Below are 24,741 nucleotides of genomic sequence, written 5' to 3'. Positions count from 1 at the left end.
AGCCATCTTTTGCAGGTATATACACAATTAAATCTAATAATTCATCTCATACTATTTATTAGGTCCTTGATACAGGATGTGGTTACCACATTTGTTCTGATTTGCAGGGACTAAAAAGAGATAGAGATGTGGAGCAAGGAAGAATAAATCTAATCATGGGAAACAGAAGGTTGTCGCCAGTCACCAAGATTGGAGTGTATTCTTTAGTGCTTAGTAATGGATTAGGTTTAGATTTAAATAATTGTTGCTACTCTCCAGATATGGTAAGAAACATTATTTCATTTCATGGTTTGTTTAGACAAGGATTTAGATATTCGTTTAATAATATGAATAGTTCTATTTATGCTTATCTAAATGGTGTTTTATACTTTGAAGCAATGCCTTGTAATGGAATTTATGAAACTATTATGGTTGTAGATAACCTAGGAAATGATGTGTTGTGTATGGATTCTTCCAATAGTATGGATAAAGCATCTTTGTGGCATTGTCGTCTTAGACATGTCAACAAGAAACGCATAGCCCAACTCCAAAAGGATTGAGTGATGGAGTCATTCGACCTTAGGGAAGATGACACGTGTGAATCTTGTTTGCTTGGAAAGATGACCAAGTCACCCTTCACTGGCGCTTGTGAGAGGGGTGAGGGTTTATTGGATCTCATACATACCGATGTATGTGGACCCTTTAGATCCACCACAAAGAATGGAAACCGCTTCTACGTAACTTTCACCGATGATTATAGTAGATATGGGTATATTTACTTAATCAAGCACAAGTCTGAAACGTTTGAAAGGTTCAAAGAGTTCAAGAATGAAGTGGAGAATCAATTGGGGAGGAAAATCAAGATGCTTTGATCCAATCGAGGAGGAGAGTACCTAAGTCTTGAATTCCACGACTATCTCAAGGAATGCAGAATAGTTTCGCAATTGACGCCACCTAGGACACCGCAGTTAAATGGTGTGGCAGAAAGGCGCAATCAAACCTTATTAGACATGGTTCGTTCAATGATGAGTCGTGCTTCACTACCTATCTCATTTTTGGGGTATCCCTTAGAGACTGTCGCCCATATCCTTAACCGGGTCCCTACAAAGAAGGTTGCCAAAACACCTCACGAGATGTGGACAGGGAAAGCTCCCTTGTTGGCACATATCAAGGTTTGGGCTTGTGAAGTTTTCGTACGACGAGAAACTCATGACAAGCTCGAACCTCGTAGTGAGCGATGTATTTTCATCGGCTACCCGCAAAAATCCTTTGGATATCTCTTCCATAGACCAAGTGACAATGTTGTCTTCGTAGCAAGAAGACGGGTTTTCCGAGAACGTGAACTCATAAACCAAGGAGACAGTGGGAGGCAAATCGATCTTGAAGAGATTCAAGAGTCGAGTGATGAAGGAACCTCTACCGCTGGCGCTCAACCCGAGGAGGAAACTCCGGTTAAACCAATTGACGAGTCCTTACCTCTTAGACGTTCCGAAAGAGTTAGAGTTGAACCCCAGTTGTATGGTTTTCATATTACTACCGAAGGGGACACGTATATTACTGATAGTACACTAATAAATCTAGAGGAACCTAATTGCTATAAGGAAGCCATAGCAGGCCCGGAGTCTGCAAAATGGAAAGAGGCGATGGACAGCGAGATTCAGTCCATGTATGACAACCAAGTTTGGAATTTGGTTGACAATGTGCCCAGACGTAAGACGGTTGGGTACAAATGGATCTTCAAGAAGAAGACTGACATGGATGGGAAAGTGCACACGTATAAGGCGCGATTGGTGGCGAAGGGCTTTACTCAAACTCCCGGAGTTGACTATGATGATACCTTCTCACCAATTGCGAAAATAAAATCTATTAGGGTGATGCTAGCCATTGTTGCATTTCATGATTATGAGATATGGCAAATGGATGTCAAGACTGCTTTCCTTAATGGGAAGCTGGCTAAGGATGTTTACATGGCTCAGCCAGAAGGTTTTGTCGATTCGAAGCATCCAAATAGAGTGTGTAAGCTTGAGAAGTCCATTTATGGACTTAAGAAAGCATCTCACAGATGGAATCTTTGCTTTGATGAGAAAGTCAAAGAGTTTGGATTTGTACGAAGCGAAGATGAATCATGTGTATATGTCAAAGCGAGTGGGAGCATAGTTAGCTTTCTCGTTTTGTATGTCGATGACATACTGCTCATGGGAAACGACATCCTGACTCTGTAGGAAGTTAAGTCTTGGCTCGGGAAGTGTTTCGCTATGAAGGACCTCGGAGAGGCTTCATATATTTTGGGAATAAGGATAGTTAGAGAAAGAAGTAAGAGACTAATAGGACTTAGTCAGAATACTTACTTAGATAAATTACTAAAACGTTTTAGTATGGAAAACTCGAAAAAGGGAGAACTACCGATACAAAGTAATACCAAGTTGAGTAAGACTCAAAGTCCAAGTACCGAAGCCGAGATAGCTGAGATGAGCCGAGTACCTTATGCTTCCGCAGTTGGCTCAATCATGTATGCTATGACTTTTACTCGTCCTGATGTGGCTTTTGTTTTGAGCATGGTCAGTAGATATCAAGGGAATCTTGGTAGAGCGCATTGGATTACGGTCAAGAACATCCTTAAGTACCTTCGGAGGACCAAGGAATGGTTTCTAGTCCTCGGAGGAAGTGATGACTTAAAGGTGCGAGGGTATAGTGACGCCAGTTTCCAGACTGACCGGGACAACTACCGTTCACAGTCGGAATGGGTCTTTACCCTTAATGGAGGAGCGGTAATTTGGAAAAGTTCCAAACAGGAAACTGTATCTGATTCAACGTGCGAATCAGAGTACATTGCAACGAGCTAAGCGTCAAAGGAGGCAATATGGTTGAAGAACTTCATTGGCGATCTTGGAGTTGTGCCTGCTATAAAGGAGCCCATGGAAATTTTCTGTGATAATGAAGGAGCGGTTGCCTTGACCAAGGAACCGAGAGATCATGGTAGATCTCGGCATATCGACAGAAAATATCACTTTATTAGACATCGAGTAGAAGAAGGAAACCTCGTGATTAAGAGGATATCATCAGAAGATAACCCAGTAGATCCGCTTACGAAGGGACTTAGTAGGGTTAAGCACTTGCAGCATGCTAGGAGTATTGGGCTGAAGGATGATATTAGTTTAGATTAGATAGTTTTAGAAACATGTAATAGGTAAATGTAATTGACATTTGATGATTAAATAAAAGAGTATTGTTTATAAGTAAGTTACTATCTTATGTTAATTATTTAGCTATTGTTTCACTTTGCATGTTTTGACTTCCAGACTAATTGAGTTTATTAAGAATAATCAAATTATTCAAACTAATCGTTCATATGTTGGAAGTATGTATGAATGAAGATTGTCATGAGTTGGTGTGTAGATTGTCTAAATGGCATTAGACATAGAAAAGGTTTGCTGCAACGTTCATGAGTGTTATGAACAAGTTTTGAGCATTGGTATAAACCCGCGCTTGCTGGAATCACTTTGGGGTAATCGCAAGACGATAATATCATATGGTCTTAAATCCTAGATATATTGTTTATTATTTACTCATTGGTTGTACATTGATAATGCGAAACCGCATCAGTAAATTGATGTCATAAAACGCTTTGTTGTGTATAGTTGATTAGTCGATAAGTAAATGTATATAAGTCGAAGTTTATCTATTACTTTTATCCTAAGAAGGTAAAAGCGATATCACGGCCGCTCGATGATTTGATTTGACTTATGTGCCGGGCCCGGTCAGGACTGAATTGATGTGTTCAATTAAGTTCAATGTCAAATAAATCTGAGATCGAGAAAATAGTTGTTGGACGATAAATGTGAAAATGTTTCATGAAATCGTCTGCACGATATCAAAACAGAGGACTGTATGATCCCTTATCTAAAGGACATGTTACTGATAAGATCAGAGTTGACAGCTTCTTTGAGAGCTACAATTGCTAATCGGATTGTGTTTGCGTTTATAGTTACTAGACTTATCCAAGTGGGAGATTGTTGGATTAGTGTCTAAGGCTGTAACTATATTTGGTAAATACTTGACCCAATTGTGCATGGTCCTTTTGGGTTGCCTTCACCATAACAACTTGACAGGGTGATTTATAGAGAGAAGAGATATTATTATTAATGTATTATAAGAATAATATGTTAAAGGAATAATAATATTATTTGATTAATATAAGTCATAAATTAATTAGGAAATAATTTGGTGACTTAAAGAGATTAATTGAATAAAGGGGTATAAACTGTCAAATGTGTGATAGTTGTATTTTGAGCTAAGATTCCTTATGGATATAGGGTGGACGATTTTAGGGATGTGGATCACCTAGAAATCGTCCAATGCCTTATCTAGAAGGGATATTGGATTGCTTTGAGGTTAAGTTATCCAATTAGGGTTTTAGGGTGAAACCCTAGGAGCTCACAGTATAAATAGACCCTTGGGGTTGTGGAAATCGACGACCTTGTTATTCGAGTAGCCCTACAGCCGATTTTCCTCTTCCATACCTCTCTCAAATCATCTTCTTGCTAGTTGGTGTTTGTAAGCCATTAGAGGAGTGGCATTTGTGAGTCTAAGCTCCAACAAGAAGAAGTTTTTTCAAGCAAGTAACTCAAGGTATTATTCTAGATCTGTTTTTCATATGTTTTGATTGTTAGTTTACATTAGATCTAGCCATGAAAGTCTTGGATATATTGCATATTCAATTAGAGAAACCTAGATCCAAGCTATAGGGTTGTATGTGCACATAGGAAAGTTCTTATGTCTAAAACCCATCACGTTGGGCGTACGAGGTTAAGTTGCGTCTAGTAGGGCCAGGTGGTGCCTTTCGGATGGGGCGACGTGGAGGCTTCGGAGCGAAGCATTACGAGACCGCGGGGCGTACACTTCAACTACGCGGGGCGTACTCACCCTCGCAACAGCCCATCCCGAATTCTAAATTCTCTAACTTTCACATACAAGCTCCGTTTTCAACGTTCTTTATGTCCACGCAGAGGTGGATATGTTCTCTAAAACTTTTGTTTAGACTCCGTTGGCTAATTTTGAATTTTTTTAAAAGTTATATTTTAACAGGGCTGAACATGTAAAGTCCGTTAAAAGTTCATAACTTTGTCATCCGACGTCCGTTATCGTCAGTTTTTTTATTGTTGAGATCCTATTAACGACATCTTCAATTCTTTTTTAGGCTGTGTCGGATAGAAATAAGTTGATCTAAAATTCGAATTCCGGGCTGCATACTACTATGCCAAATCTTAGAAAAATCATAACTTTCTCAAACAATGTCAGATTTGGATATTCTTTTTATGCACGCTCTCGGTTTAACATATACTACAACTTTCGGTTAGATCCAGAAGGCTAAAAAGTTATTTATCAAAAATTCACTACTTACGTTACACGGTGTCGAACCGGTTTAGCCGTAAAACTTCGACGGGTCATAACTTATGCGTTATAACTCGGATTTTAGCGTTCTTTATATGTACGGAACCTTTGAAACATATACTATAACTTGGTTAAGATTATTTATCCTAAATAATATTCTATAAAAAAAGTTATTTTTAACGCTTTTTGTCTCTAAATTGAGTAGCTCGAATCTGCGGACGTTATACTATCCCCTTGAACTACCATCTCTCCCCCAGTTGGAGTCTAAACCCGAACCAACTGCTGCTCAAATTCGATCACTGCCCCATTAGGGCTCAACCAATCCATGCCCACTATAACCTTGTTTCCACACAAAGGAATGTGAACCAAATTAATCAGATACTGCTCGCTGAATAACTAGAGAGTACAACCCCGATAACCCTCGCTACCAGAATAAACCTATCATCGGCAATCTCGAGATCTAGAGGACAATCCAGCTCCCCCATAGCTCCAACAAATCTTTTGCTTAGCGTAAGCGATACAAACAGTCAGATAGCTCCTGAATCAGATAATACCAATGCAAAAATACCGTTCACAAGGAACGACCCTAAAATAAAACACATAAACATAAGTAACCAATTCAATAAAAATAAAGAGATACGGAGAAGATACATACCCGTAACCACATCAAGAGCTGCACGTGCCTCCTCGGTCGTCAACTGTAAAGACCTGCTCTGCATCACAGTTGTGTATGCCCGGTCCCGACGGCCTTCAATAATCTAAAGAGTTGCGGGAGCGGGTGCTGACACCGGTCCTGCTGTAGCCAAACTCGGAAAATGGGCCTTCTTGTGGCCCCTTTGATTGCAATGAAAGAAAATTAGATCAGATGTCGGGGTGATGATGGTGGTAGCTGTGTAATCCCTGCTAATGTGACTAGTCCGATCGCACATGAAGCAGCCATAACCACCCACCCTGCACGTCCACTAGTGCGACCTGTCGCACTTACCGCAGCGGCCTTGGCCCTGCTGGCCCTTCTCTTTCGTATCAACAACCTTGGGCCTTTTACCCGAACCCCTAATACTTGAACCTCATCTGGCTTCCTCTTCCTCTCCATCCCAAGATCATTGTCCCTCTCTCTAGCTCTCTCTATCATATCCTCCAACGTCCTGCAGCTGGATCGGGTCACAAACTGTCGGATGTCACTCCTCAACATCTCACGATACCAGGAGTTCTTCATCTCCTCTTCCGCCACATACTACGGAACCAGAAGTGCCCTCTCCCAGAACATCGCGGTGATCTCAACCATCGTCTTCATAATCTGGCGGAGATACTGAAACTATCATGCAAACTGCTACACCTCAATCACCGGTGCAAACTCATCTCGGAACTTGGTCAAGAAATCATCCCTGACATCACATCAACAACATCATCACCCACTGCACGTCCTACCTCCTCCTACCACTCTCGTGCCCTATCCTTCAAAAGGCAGGAAGCTAGTCTGACCCTGTCCTTCCCGGGGCAATGGCTGGTGCGGAAGGTGTTAGCAACATCCGCTAACCACCTCCTGCTCGCTATCGGGTCCTTCACCCCATGATAATTCGAAGCTCCACAGGCCCAAAACTCCCTTAAGGTCAATGAAAGCACCCCAACCAAATCCACCATCTCTGAGCGAATAGTGCTTAACCGCTCATCCAGAATCTCTAGAATGCCCTCCTTGACTGTGCCAAAGATCACAGGAGTATGCTCAAGGATATTGTGCGTAATCTCAAACAAGATGACCTCTCTCGTCTGGTCATCTAGCTGCCCAACTCCAAATCCTAAGCCCGAGCTCTCTCCAGCACTAGAACTGCCAACAGGTCTGCCTCGCAATGTCACCATACTGAAAATAGACCAGACAAACCATCATAATACGCATCAATATATATATATATATATATATATATATATATATATATATATATATATATATATATATATCGGGGAATCACAAACTCCACAAGCTCCATGGTTTCATCGCAGCACTCCTTGAATCGAGTACGGATCCTCTGCTTCCAATAGTAGGGGTCTATACTACCTTCCACTTCTATCTGTACTTTCCGCAAGGATTTCCTTAACTCCACCAATTCACTTTATATCCATACAATTACCCCTCTCAGATAAGGCTCCCAAGACTACATCTAATCCTAGGTTTTCTTAGGGCAAACTACACACCACTGTCTACCCTCAGTTGCAGAAGGAATTCCCGAGCAGTTCCCCTTGGAACTGGAAGTACCTGCCATATAAACTGAAAACCCTAAGCATGAAGCTTAGTGAGTTCCCCAAGATACCACATACCAAATTATACAACACATAATGGGACCCGCCCAATGAATATAACAGACCCCACCCTAACTCGCAAAATGGGCCCCGTACAATGAGTATAACGGGCCCTACCCTAACTCATATAACGGGCCCTGCCCTAACTTGCATAACAGGCCCCGTCCACATACAATTCCTACTACATAATAACTAATAGCATACATAATAATCATCGAGCCCCGTCCAGTAAGCATACAAGCACATGTATATACTAGTATCACATAGACAACGTGTATTTGAACATAACAAATCATGGGTTAGCATTGGTGCCTTCAACCTGCTACACATGGTGAAGAACTCACCTCGGACTGGTGAATAACACTGATAATCCCTGGTTGCTAGTCCGACAAATCCCCGAACTATCAATATAAAATAAAACCTATTTAACAATTGGTTTCAAATCTATATCCTTCAATCCATACTTTGGGTAAAAATGCCATTTTACCCCTTACCTAGTTTGGTCCAAGTCTAAAGCCCAAACTTTCAATCTAAAAGGCCCAAAAACCAATTATCCAACTAAGGCCCAATTTTCCAAATTGGGCCCAAATCCATACATGGACCTTACCCTAAGGCCTAACAGTCTTTCCTAGGCCAAATACTTGCATTCAGGTGGCCCATTAATGCGCCAAGAAACTAAGCCCAAAAGAAAGCCCAAACTCGAAGCCCAAACATGCGAGGCCCAACAGACTTAGTACATGAGGCATACTCAGCACATACACGCTGCATACTCGCTTGAAGGCTTATATGCTAAGCGTACTTGCTTGTACGCCCAACGTACTCACCCCTTCATCCCAAAACTTGATTTCAACACTTAATCCCTTAAGACAAAGCTCCAAAACATAGATCTGACTTTCTTAAGCTAGATTATCACGTAAAGTTGCTAACTTTACGTTCATGCATGGCTAAATGAAGCTCTTAAGCTTAAAAAGGACTTAATGCATGCATGTGACCAAAAATCCCATAAAGCTTGCACCTTTATGCTTAAGGAATCCAATACAAACTCATATATCTTAAACAACAAGCCCTTAAAACGTCTTAACTCTTCCAGCAACCCAAAAAGGGACCAAAAGCATAACAAAACAAACTTTGAGGAGATCTAAACATTTACAAGCCAAGATTTAAACTTGATACTTCAGAAAGCTTTCCTAAAAGATGATGATTCTTGATCCAAAACCTCCTCACCAAGCAAGGCAACTTCAAGCTTTTTTATTTCCTTCACAAAGGCAAAAATGGAGGCTAGTAAAGATGCCATCCATGAGGACTTAAGGCCTTTGTATAGGGCACAACACCCTAAATTAGGGTTTCAACATATCTCATGTACGCCCTGCGTACATAAATATACGCCCAACGTACATGTCCGGAGTCCCGACCCAACCTCGCATCAGTACGTTAAGCGTATCAAGTGGTACGCCGCACATACTCTCGTTATAGTTTGTACGTTAAGCGTACCATGTGGTACACCCCAGGTACTGCCCAAGGACCAAAATGCAACTTTTATAATAACAAGGACAATAAAGAAACATACCAGGATTTAAGTGTTCCATATATGTATGTATATTGTTTTTATTACGTACGGATATCATAAAATTAAACCTTATTTTGTACAGTCGTCGAGAAAGGTCTCGATCATTCCATCATCAATATCCATATGTTTTTCATATTTTGAGGATTCAAATTGACAAGATCTAAACTAGGGTGTGCATAAATTAACCAATCCAATTGGAACAAAACTATCCAGTTATGAACCAACCGATTTGGATTGGATATCCAATTATAATTGGATTGGATCATATGCGAAATTTCAAATCAATTAGATTGGATTTGTTATTGCATCATCCTGAAAATCCAATGGATAACCGGACAGATCCAATTGGATATCAATGTTAATCTAATAAATATCCAATATTATTTGGTTGAACTTTGAACCTTGGGCATTGAAGTTGAAGACTTGAAGTTAATGTTACTTTGTTAGTCTTATATAACACAATGATATGTGATTTTATTTTTAGTTATCATACTTATATTTGGTTATTCGATAGAAAGAGATTAGAAATGGTTGGATAATGGATATCGATTTATTAAATCAATAAAAATATCTAATGGATACAACCGATCAAATCAAACATCTAATTGGATCATTTAGTTTGTTTTTTTAATACCGAATTGAATTGGATAGGTTGAAAAAAAATCCAACATCCAATAGATTATTGGATTGTTAGTTCTATCAAAGTCTATTGGATTTGAACTGATGAACACCCCAATTCTAAACAAACCACTGATAATATTTTGTTCCACGGAAATCAGGAATAAGGCATTAAGCCCCACTATGATGATCATAATATCAACAGGAAACAAATAAGTATAACAATAAGGTAAATATACATACTTATACATTAACATATGGTTCAATATATAAATAATATAAGTATTTTTACTTAAAATATGGTTTGGTTGTAAGAAATGTTGTATATATGTAAGTATACGGTTTTAATAAAATATATGTATTTATATATGAAATATGGTTTTTATATGAATAAATATGTGCATAGACATTTAAATATGTATTTATACACAAAAAAACACATATTTATTTGTAAACTATTTTTTATATGTAAATATATGTTTTACATAAATATCCATACGTAATAGAGCATATTTATATTATGTCTGATTAATGATAAAAAAAATATGTAGAAAGTTAATAAGAGTAAAGAATAAATATGTCTAAAAAATATTGATTAAATATGTATTAAATAATTAATGACTATTGAAGTATCCCCACTTTGCGAGGGTTGGACATGCATTCGATTGTTTGCAAAAGTAACTTAAGATGAATATTTTATTTATTTATAGATTGACGTGGAAGTCGTTACAGTAATAATGCAATGCACGCACGAACGATCCATTGGAAAACAACAAAAGCACATGTCCAAAGGAGAAAGTATGCAATTCAATACCAAGGAAATTTGTGACAAATAATATATCGTTAGTCTCATAATACAATAAACAAAATCTAAAGTCGATTTTAATACAAAAAAATTGAAAAAAAATACTTATCAAGCTATTCAATGTAGTGTCATGAAGCAGAAACACAACAATGATATTAAGAATGAAATGAACTATACAAAACTCCACTAAACAAAGATAGATATAGACATTAAAAAGAAACATTCAAACATTGAATGCAAGAAAATAACAACGTAAATTAATTTATGTTAAGTAAGTAGAAACAATCAAAAAGAGTATTCACATCTATCTTTGTTCCAAAATACATACCTGACTTTTCAAGCTTAATGACTTACCTATAGTTGCAAACTTTGCTACTTCTGATGATTTGTCATTTATCCAACTCTTTGACATCCTTGTGAGTCTTCTTTCGCTTGGCCACGATATCTGAATCATATTTTAAAATACGCATACACTTAAAATATGTAAAAAAAAAAAAAAAAAAAAAAAAAAAGTGGTCAGTAGTCACATTTTGGGTGAAGTAATCTATTTTATCCACTCAAAAAGTCGATAGTCATGGTTACTTGCAACAAATTGGGTAGAGCCTTATACCTGCAAAAGTAATGTCATCAAATTAAAGAATGCATACTTCATTGTCTTCTGCACACAATACAACAGTAGATATAGAAATTAAGAATCATAATCAGAATTGTTAAGAATCTAGCACACAATACAACAGTAGATATAGAAATTAAGAATCATAATCAGAATTGTTAAGAATCTAACGGTATATTGATTTTATACAACCAAGAGATTCAAGAAATTCATGGAACTGAAACTTGAATACCATAGAAAATCAGGAGAATGTTCCAAGAAAAATTACTATTTGTATTTCTTGTATTAATGTCGACTAAAATACCACTATGATGATCATAATAACAAAATCAAAATCAAAATCAACTAAAATACATTTCTATTTCTTGTATTAATGTCGACTAAAATACCAAAACCATTATTTTATTTAGAAACTTTATGTGAGGCATTGGCCTTAATCTAGTTATGTGAAGCTTTAAATTCCTTTACATCACCTACGCAATGAAGACCATCCATTAAATGTTGTTCTTCTGAAGCATCAAGACCAACTTTTCGTGACTGTGAACTGAAATCATGCAATAATTTAATTTATTAATAAAAAGTTTATAATTAGTAGTGTTTTGATAGTTTAGTTGGGTACAAACAATGTAATTAGATAAATGGGTAACAAAACAGTTAATGTAGTGTTTCTCCAATGCATTCTTAAATAAGACCCTTTTAAGAAATGAAAATATTAGCGGAATCCTCGTCAACTATGACGTTTGATTCCATAAAAAGTAAAAAAAAAAGATTAAAACAAAAGTATAACACTTTGATTACTTTTTGAAGCAACGGAAGCTATTAAACCAACAATAAAATAATAGAAAGAATTTAGGAAACAACATTTGTTGTTAGATCAACTATAAAACAATGGAAAGAATATTTAAATAAAAGTTAGAAAACATAGAAAAAGACCAATGTAAATTGTAAATATTGGTGTGTGACTTTTGTGTAGATTTAAGTTTATGGAACCAACATGTCTTTTCATGCCTTACATACAACATTTTCAATAAGTCATTGTATGGCCACCAATTGATGAGTTATTGTGTCAGTTGTTGGTCAAATAGCTCTAAACAAATGTTTAGGTTTGTAATATAGCCCTTCATCTGTATAAGAAAAGTTGCACATTAATAAGCAAAGGTGAAGTAAAATGGAAAACAAAATGGACAGGATCCACATATGAAGGTATTTCAGTCAATAACCCAAAAAAAATACAATTTTAAGCTATCCATGTTAATTTCTTTGAACTACCCACATTCTTTTTTTTAACTTTTGTAGTGAACGAAAGTAGGATGCTATATTAGGAAAATACAAAGAAAAAAAAATCAAAGTATGTTACTACCTCTTACACCAAAAACCAAGTGTCAGTTTGGCCATGTGAAGGTCCTTTTTCCCTTCACTTCATAGATTTAGATATTACTGAATTAGTTATCCTTATGTGTTGTTAATTTCTTCTTCGAATCAAATTGAAAAGCATACTATCTTTTTAAATTTAAATTGCACTTATCTCTAACAATAATTTTAAAAAAGTCAAAGAGTTTACCACCTGGTACTCCTAATAGTTCACAAATAGAAAAATGTTGCAGATTCTACTAACAGAAACCTTCAAAATTTGCAAACTACAATATAGATATTAAAGTTTTTAAGTTCACTAATTATATTAAAGTTTTTAACATCATTAATTGAGAAAAGAAGAGGTTAATGGGAGCGTGGATTTTTTAATTCAAACATATGGAAAGAAAGTTAGATATAAGGTGAAACATGGTAAGAATATCCACTAACATGTACACACCAATTAACATAAAATACTTATAATTTAATTTACAAATGACAAAGAAGTGGTAAAATGAGGGAAAAGGACATATTTTGCCAATTAGGACATGACTAGGAATTGATCTAACATTCTCAACAGCCTTTACATGCCATTTAAAAACATGAATTGAGACAGAAAAAAAAAAGGAAGGGCAAATAGGTAAATGGTTTGCATCTGAAAGCATTAAGTAGGGCATTTTTGGCTTAACCCATTGAGTCATTTGTCAAATGAATGTACATATTAACTCTTTAAACCGTTAAGCCAATTAATTCTTAAGAAACGACCCCTATGTCTTGTCCCAATTAAGTCTATTAACTCAAAAAAGAAAGCAAAAATAAGATTGAAATGTTGCAAATAAAGATTTTCTCCTTAATACGACGATCAAGTTACTTTCCATGTAAAAAAAATTGGCAGAACATCAAGAAATAGTCATTTTTTCATAAAATTAAAAAAAAGATAAAACAGGGATTAGATGGCATACAAAATGAAAAAAAAGTACCTTGTTACAATCTAAGAGCAATAAAAGGCTTGCTTTTCTCACTTCATGAAACAATTATTTTATTGACTCGAGTTGTTGTGTAAGTTTATAAGGATGTAAATAGCATTTTTTTTATAAGAATCACATCAAGGCAGTTAATACTAATATTTCATGTATCCTATCTGTAGTATATGATGTGGGGTATTAGTGAATCATTGATAAACAAACAACTGTCATAAATAAAACTCCAAATAAAAAACCTTCTAACATTAAATAAATTCTTGAGTTCATGATGAAATATTTTAATCTTCTTAACAAATGCTTCATTGTATTCACTAGAATTATGAGTTATTCTTTCAAGCGTTGCAAAGTAACTGATATTTCTACCTAAATTAATACCTCAGATATTCCATAAAAGAATGAATCAAACCTGGTGGATAATATCACTCATTACCTACTTATACTCACTTATACTCTTCCGTGGAGACATACTTAACAATACAAACTTCAGATTCCTAAAAAAAAATGACCACATGCTTAGATTTTAGTAACAACTTCATTAAATTTTGGTTCCCAAATTAGAAAAATATTCGAGTTATCCATCACCTTAAGAGTATAATGCTCCAGGGGAACTAAGGATACTGATGTCATAAGATAAACATTGTCGAATTCATTCTTTTGGAGAAACTGATAAAGAAACATGCGGTAAAATTCGATCCATGTAACTTTCAAAATGTTTTTGATAATCTGGAATGAGATATGAAAGTTTTGTGAGTGCTCAGTTCCAAGTATTTTTTCCCCCCAATTTCCATGCTATTTGTAGAATTCTATACATAAAGGAAAATGATTTGTCACAAAAAAAGATAGAAGCAACAAAGGAATCTATGCAAAAATAATTTAGTTACAATACCTCATTATCATTTTTAATGCTAACAATAGTGGTATATTGATAAATAGAAAATTAAGATAAAAAATAAACCACGAGTTTCTCTTATGCATTTCATCGAGTATGTGGCAAAAAAACATGAACTGAATTTGAAACAACATGTGGGCCATGGTTAGGAAGAGTACAACAGTTATTTCCTAACATAAAATTGTCGGATAGTAACTCTGGTACCTGCTATATGAATTGAAAAATAACAAAAGTTGAACAGTGCGTGTCTTGTTTGATTTCGATTAATTTTTGATAAAAATGCAACATACCGGAAAGGGGTTTAGTTGTTGAGTATGACGATGGACCTTTGAAGATGGCCATTGTTAGCGTCACCAACTCCACAGTTAGCCACCAGTGTTTTCCAGAGTTTACAATCGTTGCGATAGTCGATAGGTTCGTTTTAAGAGAGATAAAGCGAGTAGATTAATGCCAGTCCCTTTAAGAAGACTTCCATTTGTTGTAGACTTGGTGGAGGCGACTGCAACCACCGTTGACGGCGCTTGGCTGGTGCGACAGAGGGGAGAACGGTTGATACGTCGCCGAAGGAGAGGTTGGGGTGGAAAGTATTTTGAAAAAATGTAAGGAGTGAGACTGTGAACGATATTTATGGTATTGGGTGATACAGGAGGTGGATCCTTCGTTGTATTATTCGTATCGAAACGGTGGTAGGTAGGAGAGAAACGGTGATGAAGATAGATAATCGGTGACAATATTCAAACGAAACACGTATAAGGTTGATCTCCAGAGGTCAGCACGTGTACAATGAGGGTCTTCGATCAAGGGGGTGGGCGATGGGTTGTCTGAGGAGATAACACGTAAACAAAAAAAAGATTAAATAAAAAAATCAATCAATAAAAAGAAGTTATTGCTCTTAAAGAAACAAACTTTTCATGTATGATTAATTCTGGACTAATTATTTTAGTTATTTTAAGAAAGTAATTAATGCATATTAAATGTTGAAGATGTAATTAATATCCATTATATCTTCAACATGTAATATGCATTAATTACTTTCTTAAAATAAATAAAATGATTGGTCCAAAATCAATCATACATGCATATAATAGATAGTGAAAACAAAATAACCTAACTCTCTCTCTCTCTCTCTCTCTCTCTATATATATATATATATATATATATATATATATATACATATATATATATATATATATATATATATATATATGTGTGTGTGTGTGTGTGATCCGTTGAGAACTCATAGTTTTTCGAGAACCCGAGAACTAAAGGTGGAACGTTGTATTAAAATTAAGTCATTAAGGGCATGATCGTCATCATACCAATCCCATTTAATCATTTGTATTATTGGAAATATTAATAAAAAGCTCTCAAGTTGACATTAAAATCAAATTTTCGGATTTTTTTATATAAAAAAAAATAAATTATTTTTATTTTTTTATTGCAGATTTTTTATTTTTTTTGTTAGAAAGCATAAATTTTAAATAAAAAAAAGTTGAATTTTTTTTTAAAAACTGCATTTTTTAAGAAACAGAAAATTTATAAAACTTAGTAAAGTTATATAAAAAAAAAAACTTGAATATTTTTTTTTAAAAAAAAAACTACAGTTTTTTTAACCAAAAAATCAATGTTTTAGGAGCATATATACATATTTTTTCAAGTACACGTATACATATTTCTTATACTATAATACTCGTAAATAAATCATAAAAAACATAATTTTTGTTTATTAATCTATAAACACACTAGATCAAGTATTTTATTCCATACACAATAAAATATAAAAAACAAAAAATGCCAAAAAATTTCAAAGCGCTTTCATGTTTTTTTGTCAAGATTTCTATATTTTCTTTAATTTATCACTTTTCACTTCTTCAATTTTTTTCCCAATATTCTTCCAAATCTACAAGAAAATAAAAAAAATGATTAATGCAAGAATATTCATATAAACATATGTATAAATCATGTAAGATTCACATGTGACTGTTTCATATAAGATTCACATGTGATTGTATCTTTTAAGATTCACTTGTGATTTACATTTGAATCACTTGTTATTCAGATGTGATTCACTTGTGATTTGCATGTGAATTATATATTACTCATATGTGAATTACATATGACTTACATATGCATCATGTAATTCATATGTGATTTACATGTGAATCTTGTAATTCATATGTGATTTATATATGAATCACATGAGATTTACATGTGAATCACATGTATTTCATATATGTTTCGCTTGTGATTTACATGTGATACACATGTGAATCACATGTAATTCATATATGATCCACTTGTGATTCTCATGTGAATCACATGTGATTTACATGTGAAGCACATGTAACCAGAAGGCTAAAATATCCCTTTATATGTATTGAAACAAAACAAAATAAGTTACATATATTTACAAAAAAAGAAAACTAAAACTTGTTTGATTATTAAATATGTATTATAATTCTTTCACTTGATGTTGTTAATTGTTATCACTTGTGGTGTAGGTTAAATGTGTTGAAGTTTTAAGAGATTTTTTTCAAACAAAATTTTAAGATACTTGAGCATTTTATTTGAATAGATAAGTGACACCCAACTAACCTGAGCTAAATGACCCCATGCCTCAAGAAACTTTTGATCAATTTGAATTGCTTTCATGTGTGATTCCTCAGCTTTTTTGTGTTCACCAACTGATGACTATGCCATACCATGTATAACCAATCACATGTTACCAGTCTGCTTTTTTTAGTACAAAAAGCAAAATGTAAAGAGTAGTGATTTTGAAATGTGAATGTTGTATTATGCACTGATGATAACTAACAAGGTATGTGTAAGCATTAGTCAAAGCAGACTGAGATGTTAGATGGCCTGATTCACATGCGCTACATATTTAAAGTGACATTAGAAGAAGTCCATGTTTGGAAGAAAATTGGTGAACGAATTGGGAAAGAAAATGAGGTGGAGCTAGGAGCTGGAGAGACCATTCCAAAGTGGTTATTTGGGGAAGCTTGATCAGCTAAAAAGGATTCCCTAATGTTGAGGATCAGTCCTTGTGGTTGAATTATGGAAGCAATAGTGGTGTTTATTGATAAACCGTAAAACGTCTCTCTCTTCTTTCTTTGAAGCTTTTGGAGGGTTTGTTGCAGGGTTTTTATATGGTTTACAGTCTCATCAACTAGTGTAGACTTGTCTGCCTGGAATACATAGTCAAATAAAAAAGGGTGAGATCAGTAAATTTAAGCTTTTGTGCACTCATCAAGACATAGTTCCATTGCCTGTTAATTTATATATCATATTTAACAAATTTGTATCAGTTAAATGATGTAAGTAACACTTTAAAACATTAATTACAAAAATGCAATTTTGATGGCATACCTCATGAATCTTTGGGGAAGACCATTCTTCGGTTATTGTCAACTGAGTAACCTCATTACGTGAGGGTAAACAAGCAATCATAAGACTACCATCTTGATAATTTTCTTCTTTTGAAACAGGGTCAATCACAAGATTCTTCCCCACGCAAGACTTTACAAAAAAAAAAAAAAAAAAAAAAAAACTTACACAATCAATCAAAATAACAAGACTATGCATACATACCACAGAAACTGCAACAACTGAATCAAACATCATAATCCCTACATCTGCTAAAGCAAGAGTGGCACATGAGAAACTCAATCTTCCCAAAGGAATAATAATTTTACCAATGTAGGCAATCTTACATAATCAAAGTTCTTAAATGTGTTCATAACACCATTTGCATCTGCTAGTTCATCAAAACCAATAATCAAAGATAAATGGTAATAAACATGTAATATTGAAATTAGAAGACATAAGAAATAAGCATAGTGAGAGAAAAGATACTTGAGGTACCATACCTCATTTTAAGGAAACGAAGCTTGTGGCTTCAACAGTAGACAATCCAGTAGAAACAAGTCTTTGAATTAGTTCTATTTTAACAGATGTAAGAACCATATTCTTTTCATTCTGTAGCCCATCCATTGCACAAACTTCCACCATCTTCCATTTATGTATTTATGATAACTAGAGGAAATAATTGATTTATATTTCCAGATCTTATATCGATTATTGAAAGCATCGTCCATGATATTCCTTTCAAAAATACATAAGTTGTACATCGCCAATCCAGACCAAAAAACAGTAGAAACTTTAAATTAACCCAAATCAGATCACATAAAACAATCAAAATTCAGAATGGATGAACAAGAAACAAACTTTTAAACAAATCAATGATGCCGTTATCTGTAACAAAAATCAGTAAATAGAGTGAATAACAAAAGTGCGAGATCTAACCATTATCCTTCGAAATCGATAATCGAAATTCGTTACCAAACAAAATCGCGATTGATAACTGGCAGGAGAGAAGATATAGTGATGTGATTGTGTTGGGGTTTGGTTATTCCTGAGCACTACGAGAACAAGTGACAACTCCAAAGTCGATATTTATTTTTCGATCATAGCCGGAGAGCTATGACAAATGCTTTGTACCGGAGACGAGCATCACCGAGAACTCCACCAATTCTGTCAAAGATAATATCATTACCGGTGAGGAATGCCATTGAGGCGGGATGAAGAGAGCCAGAGAGCGTAGAAGTTGATGTGATTCAGTTCGATAAAAGGGTATGACTTTTGTTATCCTAAAATGACCTTGATTCATTTCAAAAACATGCCCCCGTGCCTTTTCTTTCCCAGGTATTTACAAAAATATCATAAAACATTCTAACCATCGTTTATTTTGATCCAACGATCCTCGATTGGTTCTTTGGAAATTATAGGTTCTCAAATGATCCTTCATATATATATATATATATATATATATATATATATATATATATATATATATATATATATATATATATATATATATAACAATTTCAAATAAGATAAATAAATCAGAAAGCAAGACATGTTAAAAAAAAAAGAAGAAGAAGAAGAACTTTAGTAACAAAATATATATACAGAAACAAATCCACTACCTTACAAATTATTAATTATTTGTTTGATAATAACAACAAAATCAGTTTGTTCCTATTAAAATATAACATGTAATAGACATATTTACGTAGTTTAAAAACTCGAGGTATGCTTATCAATTTATGCCTACTTTTTGCTAAAAACGAATCAAATGATGTCCAATATGAATTCTGTTGGTCTAACTATATTTGTATGAATGGTTTAAGTTACAAAGATAGAAACTTATCATGGCATGATTTCAAATTTGGATTTTAATATAAAGACGAGTAGTGTATCTAAAACGTGTCATCAACTTTTCATGATGGACTTTTAATGAAAGATGAGACTGATCGTGTATAATTCTCACGTATTAAAAGATTTCTAATCCAATGATATCATATGTTGCTTTCTTTTTTAAGATCGATTGTTTAAATTTCGTTTGAAACATATGTGAAATTATGAATAATTGATGAGTATAATATATTTTCTTTTAAAAAACATAATTCTTGGATATTTTAGATTATCCAAGAGTTTTCAAAACATGTTTAAAAACAATTTTTTCTACAATTAATTCTTATTTGTTTACGACTAATTATTATTTGCTTGATCATTTATAATTTCTCAACATCATTGGAGTGATGTTTAGTGGAGAAATGAAATTACAATAATTTTAAATCTCATTATATAATCGATTGCTAGCTCTAAGAAAGTTTTTTGGGTCAAATAAACTAATCAAGTTAGAAAAAAAAGTATTGTGAAACCTTTTTTTTTTTCTTTTATTGTTCATTTAAACTTTCAATTTGTTTGTAAATTTATAAGCTGCGTGCATAGAGTTATACACGATTTGATAATGTTTTTATTCTTTTACTTTACAACTACAACTAAAAAACTATTGTATGGCTCGTACATTAGTTTTGTGATAAGATTTTTGGCTTGTTGATTGGTTATCAAAAAGTTTATTGAAAATGTATCCATGTTTCTGTTTCTGTCTTTTAGATCATTGTCAATGGAGATATATCATGTGTGTCGCAAGGCATGTTTAAACTTTTTTGGAGTTCACTGTAAAGAACTCTCGGGGTTCAAATACAGGCACGATATGGTTAGAGATGTTTTGTTTGACATATTTAAGCGTGCTGGGGTTTCCGCTAAGAAAGAGACATCTGTTAATTTCTTGACTGACCCGACAGAAAGAAGGTCAACCCTCATACCGGCTGACATTTTGATTTTTGGATGGGTTTGAGGGAAACATGCATGTGTGGATCTTACAGAGGTATCCCCTCTCGTGGGCCTGAGGGCTGGGGGTTTTACGGCGGGACATGCTGCTTTAAAAGCAGCTACATGCAAAGTCACCAAACATGAGAAATCATGCATGGAAAATCAACACGTATTCATACTATTTGTATTTGATACGTTTGGTTTCCTCGCACCGGATGCAGTAGAGCTTCTTAAATGAGTACAACGAGTCCTGCATAGTAATGTTATATCCCCTAGATATTCGGATATAGTTTTTAAAAGAATTAGTTTTACCATTCAAAAAGGTTTAGCGGCACAGCTTGTTGCCCGTTTGTCATCCCACTCATTGTACGATGGCAATTAAAATATATGATTATATGTAAAAAAATAGAGATTTGGACTGGTAGTATAAAAGTGTTTGAAAAGATGTTTATTTTATAAGAAGTTGTTGATGATTCAAGTCTTGTTGTAAACAAAAGAAAAAAAAGATTATAATATAAACTATATATATAGAGTTTTCCATGATTTGATAATATTTTTATTCTTTTTACTTTACAACTACGACTAAAAAATTATTGTATGGCTCGTACATAAGATTGTGATAAGATTTTTGGTTATCAAAAAATTTATTGAAAATGAGCATCCATATTGGAAGTGCTTTAATTTTCCCTTTAGATCATTGTGTAGTAGTATAAAAGGTTTGAAAAGATGTTTATTTCCTAAGTAGTTATTGATGATTCAAGTTTTGTCGTAGACAAAGAAAAACAGTTTATAATATAAAATAACTATGAATTGATCTTATTCGAATCATATAAATATGAAAGACATGTTAATATTGTGTTGAATTTAGAGCACATATACGACAGGACGTCATATTTTTACAATGGAAACGATAATAAAATTCAACTTCCAATTTTGTCTGTAGTTCGTTCTATGACAAATCATATAATCAACCGCATTTGTTATAAAAACACATAAAAATGTAAGGCAAACTGAACATCATGAAGACATGGATACTAATGTAATTTTGGTCTACCAGTCCAACTTTTTACCAAGTAGAATTGTTGGCAAAGTGTTCGAATAATTGGAATTGTGGAAGTGTTTTCAAAAGCGTGTCAGAAAAAGATGGACAGCATTGCCCTTGGTTGGATGGATGGACTTTTAACACACCTATGGTTTTTGGTAGGTCATTGAGGCTTAAGAGCCAATTGTTTGTATGGTCCTCAATGCCTCAATGGGTTGTACCTTCCTACTAAGGACCATGTGTCTATTTAATTAGGGTAACCGTTGAAACCCTAACATGCTTAATTTCTATTTATAGAAAACAAGATATCACATGTAATTAAATGAATTTAATGATACAAGAGCAGTAACCGAAAAATCAACTAATGATATTAATTATCAAAGTATCTAGAATCATCTTTGGTAGGAATGTCAGCGGGACGGGTTCGGGGTGGGGCATGGTTTCTCAAACCCGCCTCAATATCTTTCGGGTATCTTATTGGGGCGCCCAATTGGGTTTTGTGTTTTCCCGTCGGGTTTCGGGTATCTTATCGGGTTTACAACAATTCATAACGAAATATTAATTCCGTTTTAGGATACCCCGATATCTTATAAAAAAATACATGTTCTAGCATCTCTTTTAAATTGAAAATACGATGCATCACTTTAATAAAATAAATTGGACGTTATATTAAAAATTATTTGATTTAAGTTTAGTGTAATACGTCAAAACATAAAAAATATCATTCACACTAGATTGTTAATAACTAAAAAGATGGTCTATAATAAGTATTTTATCTTTGAACCCATGCAACTAACATCAAAAGGTTTCAAACATATTATATATATATATATATATATATATATATATATATATATATATATATATATATATATATATATATATATATAATCAGGGCGGGGCGGGTCGGGGCGAGAATAACCCACTCCCTGCCCCGAACCCAATAAAAAACCCAATAACGACCCGTTACCCGACCCGAAATGATCGGGTTTCGGTTTTCCCGTCGGGTTCGGACTTTTTTGCCATCCCAAATCTTTGGAATAGTTTGGTCCTTGAATTGTTTTGAACGGGACTCAAAAAACTTTGTTACCATATCAAGTTTAAAAAGATGACACAAATTCGGACTCCTTTTGTCACATTTCCGACCGACGGTAGAAACGTCGGGCTATTCGATGTAGGGATATTGAATCACGGTGACATGTATATTGAACAATACATAAAAATATAACAAAAACATTATTTTTATTTATTATAAATTATTTTACGGTTACATTGTTTGGAGTTCAAACACACATCCTTATCATAGTTATACATAAAACAAACATAAACGACTTCTAGCAACTTCCTAGATGACTTCCTTCCTTCCACAGCTACCATCCGCACTCTTTTTCTTGAGAATACATGTACTTTGAAAACGTCAACACAACATTGGTGAGTTCACATGTTTTATAGTTTTCTGTTTTATAATTTTCTTTGATCGAAAACTATTCGTGTTTTAAAACCTTTCTTTCCTTTAGGATATTACCTATTCAAATCTTTATAATCTTTATCGAATCGAATCATACAACCACTTGAAGACGTCCCTCTAGGCAATTTAAATTACGATTTTACGAATAACATTATCATGAGCCCCTATAATCGACGTTGTGGCCGATATATACCCCACACGACGTTTCATCGGACATCGAATAATATTATTTTTATACTTAAGAAAGTTATCATGCCGAGATTGTAGCTAGTAATCACAAGTGGGGGTGTCAGCCCCATATAGATCTACAAATATATTTCTTGCTCTCGTGGGGGTTAGCCAAACTTAATCAGGCTATGAGATGAATAATAATAGATCACTAACACGTATTTATTTAATCTTTAGTTTGATTATCGTTTTATCTTTTCCTTACTTAAACTTTCTTTGATACAAATTTGTTTACATAATTATTCATATATACTTAATTCTATATATAATAATTATCTTTCATAGATATTCTTTGATAAGTTATATATATATATATATATATATATATATATATATATATATATATATATATATATATATATATATATATATTATGAAGTCATATTTTGAATTTTAAGAGGTATAAAACAAATATGTTTTTTGTACAAATCAATTATGCATAAATAAATCATTAATACTTTCCAAAAATTTAATGACTTGAATTAAGAAAGATTATTAAGAAAACTAATTTGAGCAAAATGATAATATTAAAATATTAAATTTATGTATATAAATTAATTTAGATTTCTTAAACTAGACAACGATATTAATTAATTTACATCAAATATATAAACAAACAATATAAATATAAAGTCTAAACTTAAATATTTTATTTATTAAAAGTGGTAATTTTTTATTAGATACTAATTAATAATAAAATCTATTAATTATTTTCAGTAAAAAAACTATTCGCCAAAAGAGTTATTCATTGTGCCGCTTTGTGTGGACACACATCTAATATATATATATATATATATATATATATATATATATATATATATATATATATATATATATATATATAGAGAGAGAGAGAGAGAGAGAGAGAGATGATCAAATGATAACACCTAAAAGGTTGAGAACACGAGAACAGTTGTAGACCAATCATTTTATGAGGGCATAAATGGAATTTACCATCTACTTAAATTATGATTTCCTAAATTTTAGTGATTATGATGACAATTACCCAAAATATCTCATTTTTTAGATCTTTTCCTTTTAATTAACCAATAATTAATAAAATCATGATTTAATGTCTTTCTATGAGAACGTTTTTTATTTTTTTTATTTTTATGTTTCATTTTTAGAAATCAAATATCAAGAGAATGAATAATTTATCGGTTTACCTTATTTATTTTTTAAAAAAATATCTTCATAAATAATGATTTATACATTTCATTTTGAAATGAATAAAATTGTAAATTATAAATGAATTAATTCAGTTGTATTTATGAATACACTTGTATAATCATAAATGAATAAAACCCGAAAAAAAGATTATAAAATCAACTAA

The 24,741-nt window shown here is 33.6% G+C and overlaps 1 protein-coding gene across 1 annotated transcript; it reads right to left on the bottom strand.

Moving 5' to 3' along the window:
* Nucleotides 1–17,720: 17,720 nt before the first annotated feature.
* On the bottom strand, nucleotides 17,721–19,061 carry LOC145055133 (exosome complex component RRP41-like). Its single transcript, XM_079003427.1, has 4 exons — nucleotides 18,991–19,061; nucleotides 18,082–18,160; nucleotides 17,860–18,009; nucleotides 17,721–17,759 (listed from the first exon to the last, which is right to left on the bottom strand). The coding sequence occupies exons 1-4, from the start codon at nucleotides 19,059–19,061 to the stop codon at nucleotides 17,721–17,723; spliced, it is 339 nt and encodes a 112-aa protein (XP_078859553.1).
* Between the last annotated feature and the right edge of the window lie 5,680 nt (nucleotides 19,062–24,741).

Source organism: Lactuca serriola, chromosome 1 (genome assembly GCF_051521515.1).
Source record: "Lactuca serriola cultivar US96UC23 chromosome 1, Lser_US96UC23_V15, whole genome shotgun sequence".
Lineage (NCBI taxonomy): Eukaryota > Viridiplantae > Streptophyta > Magnoliopsida > Asterales > Asteraceae > Lactuca > Lactuca serriola.
This window is presented reverse-complemented; position numbering and strand designations above follow the sequence as displayed.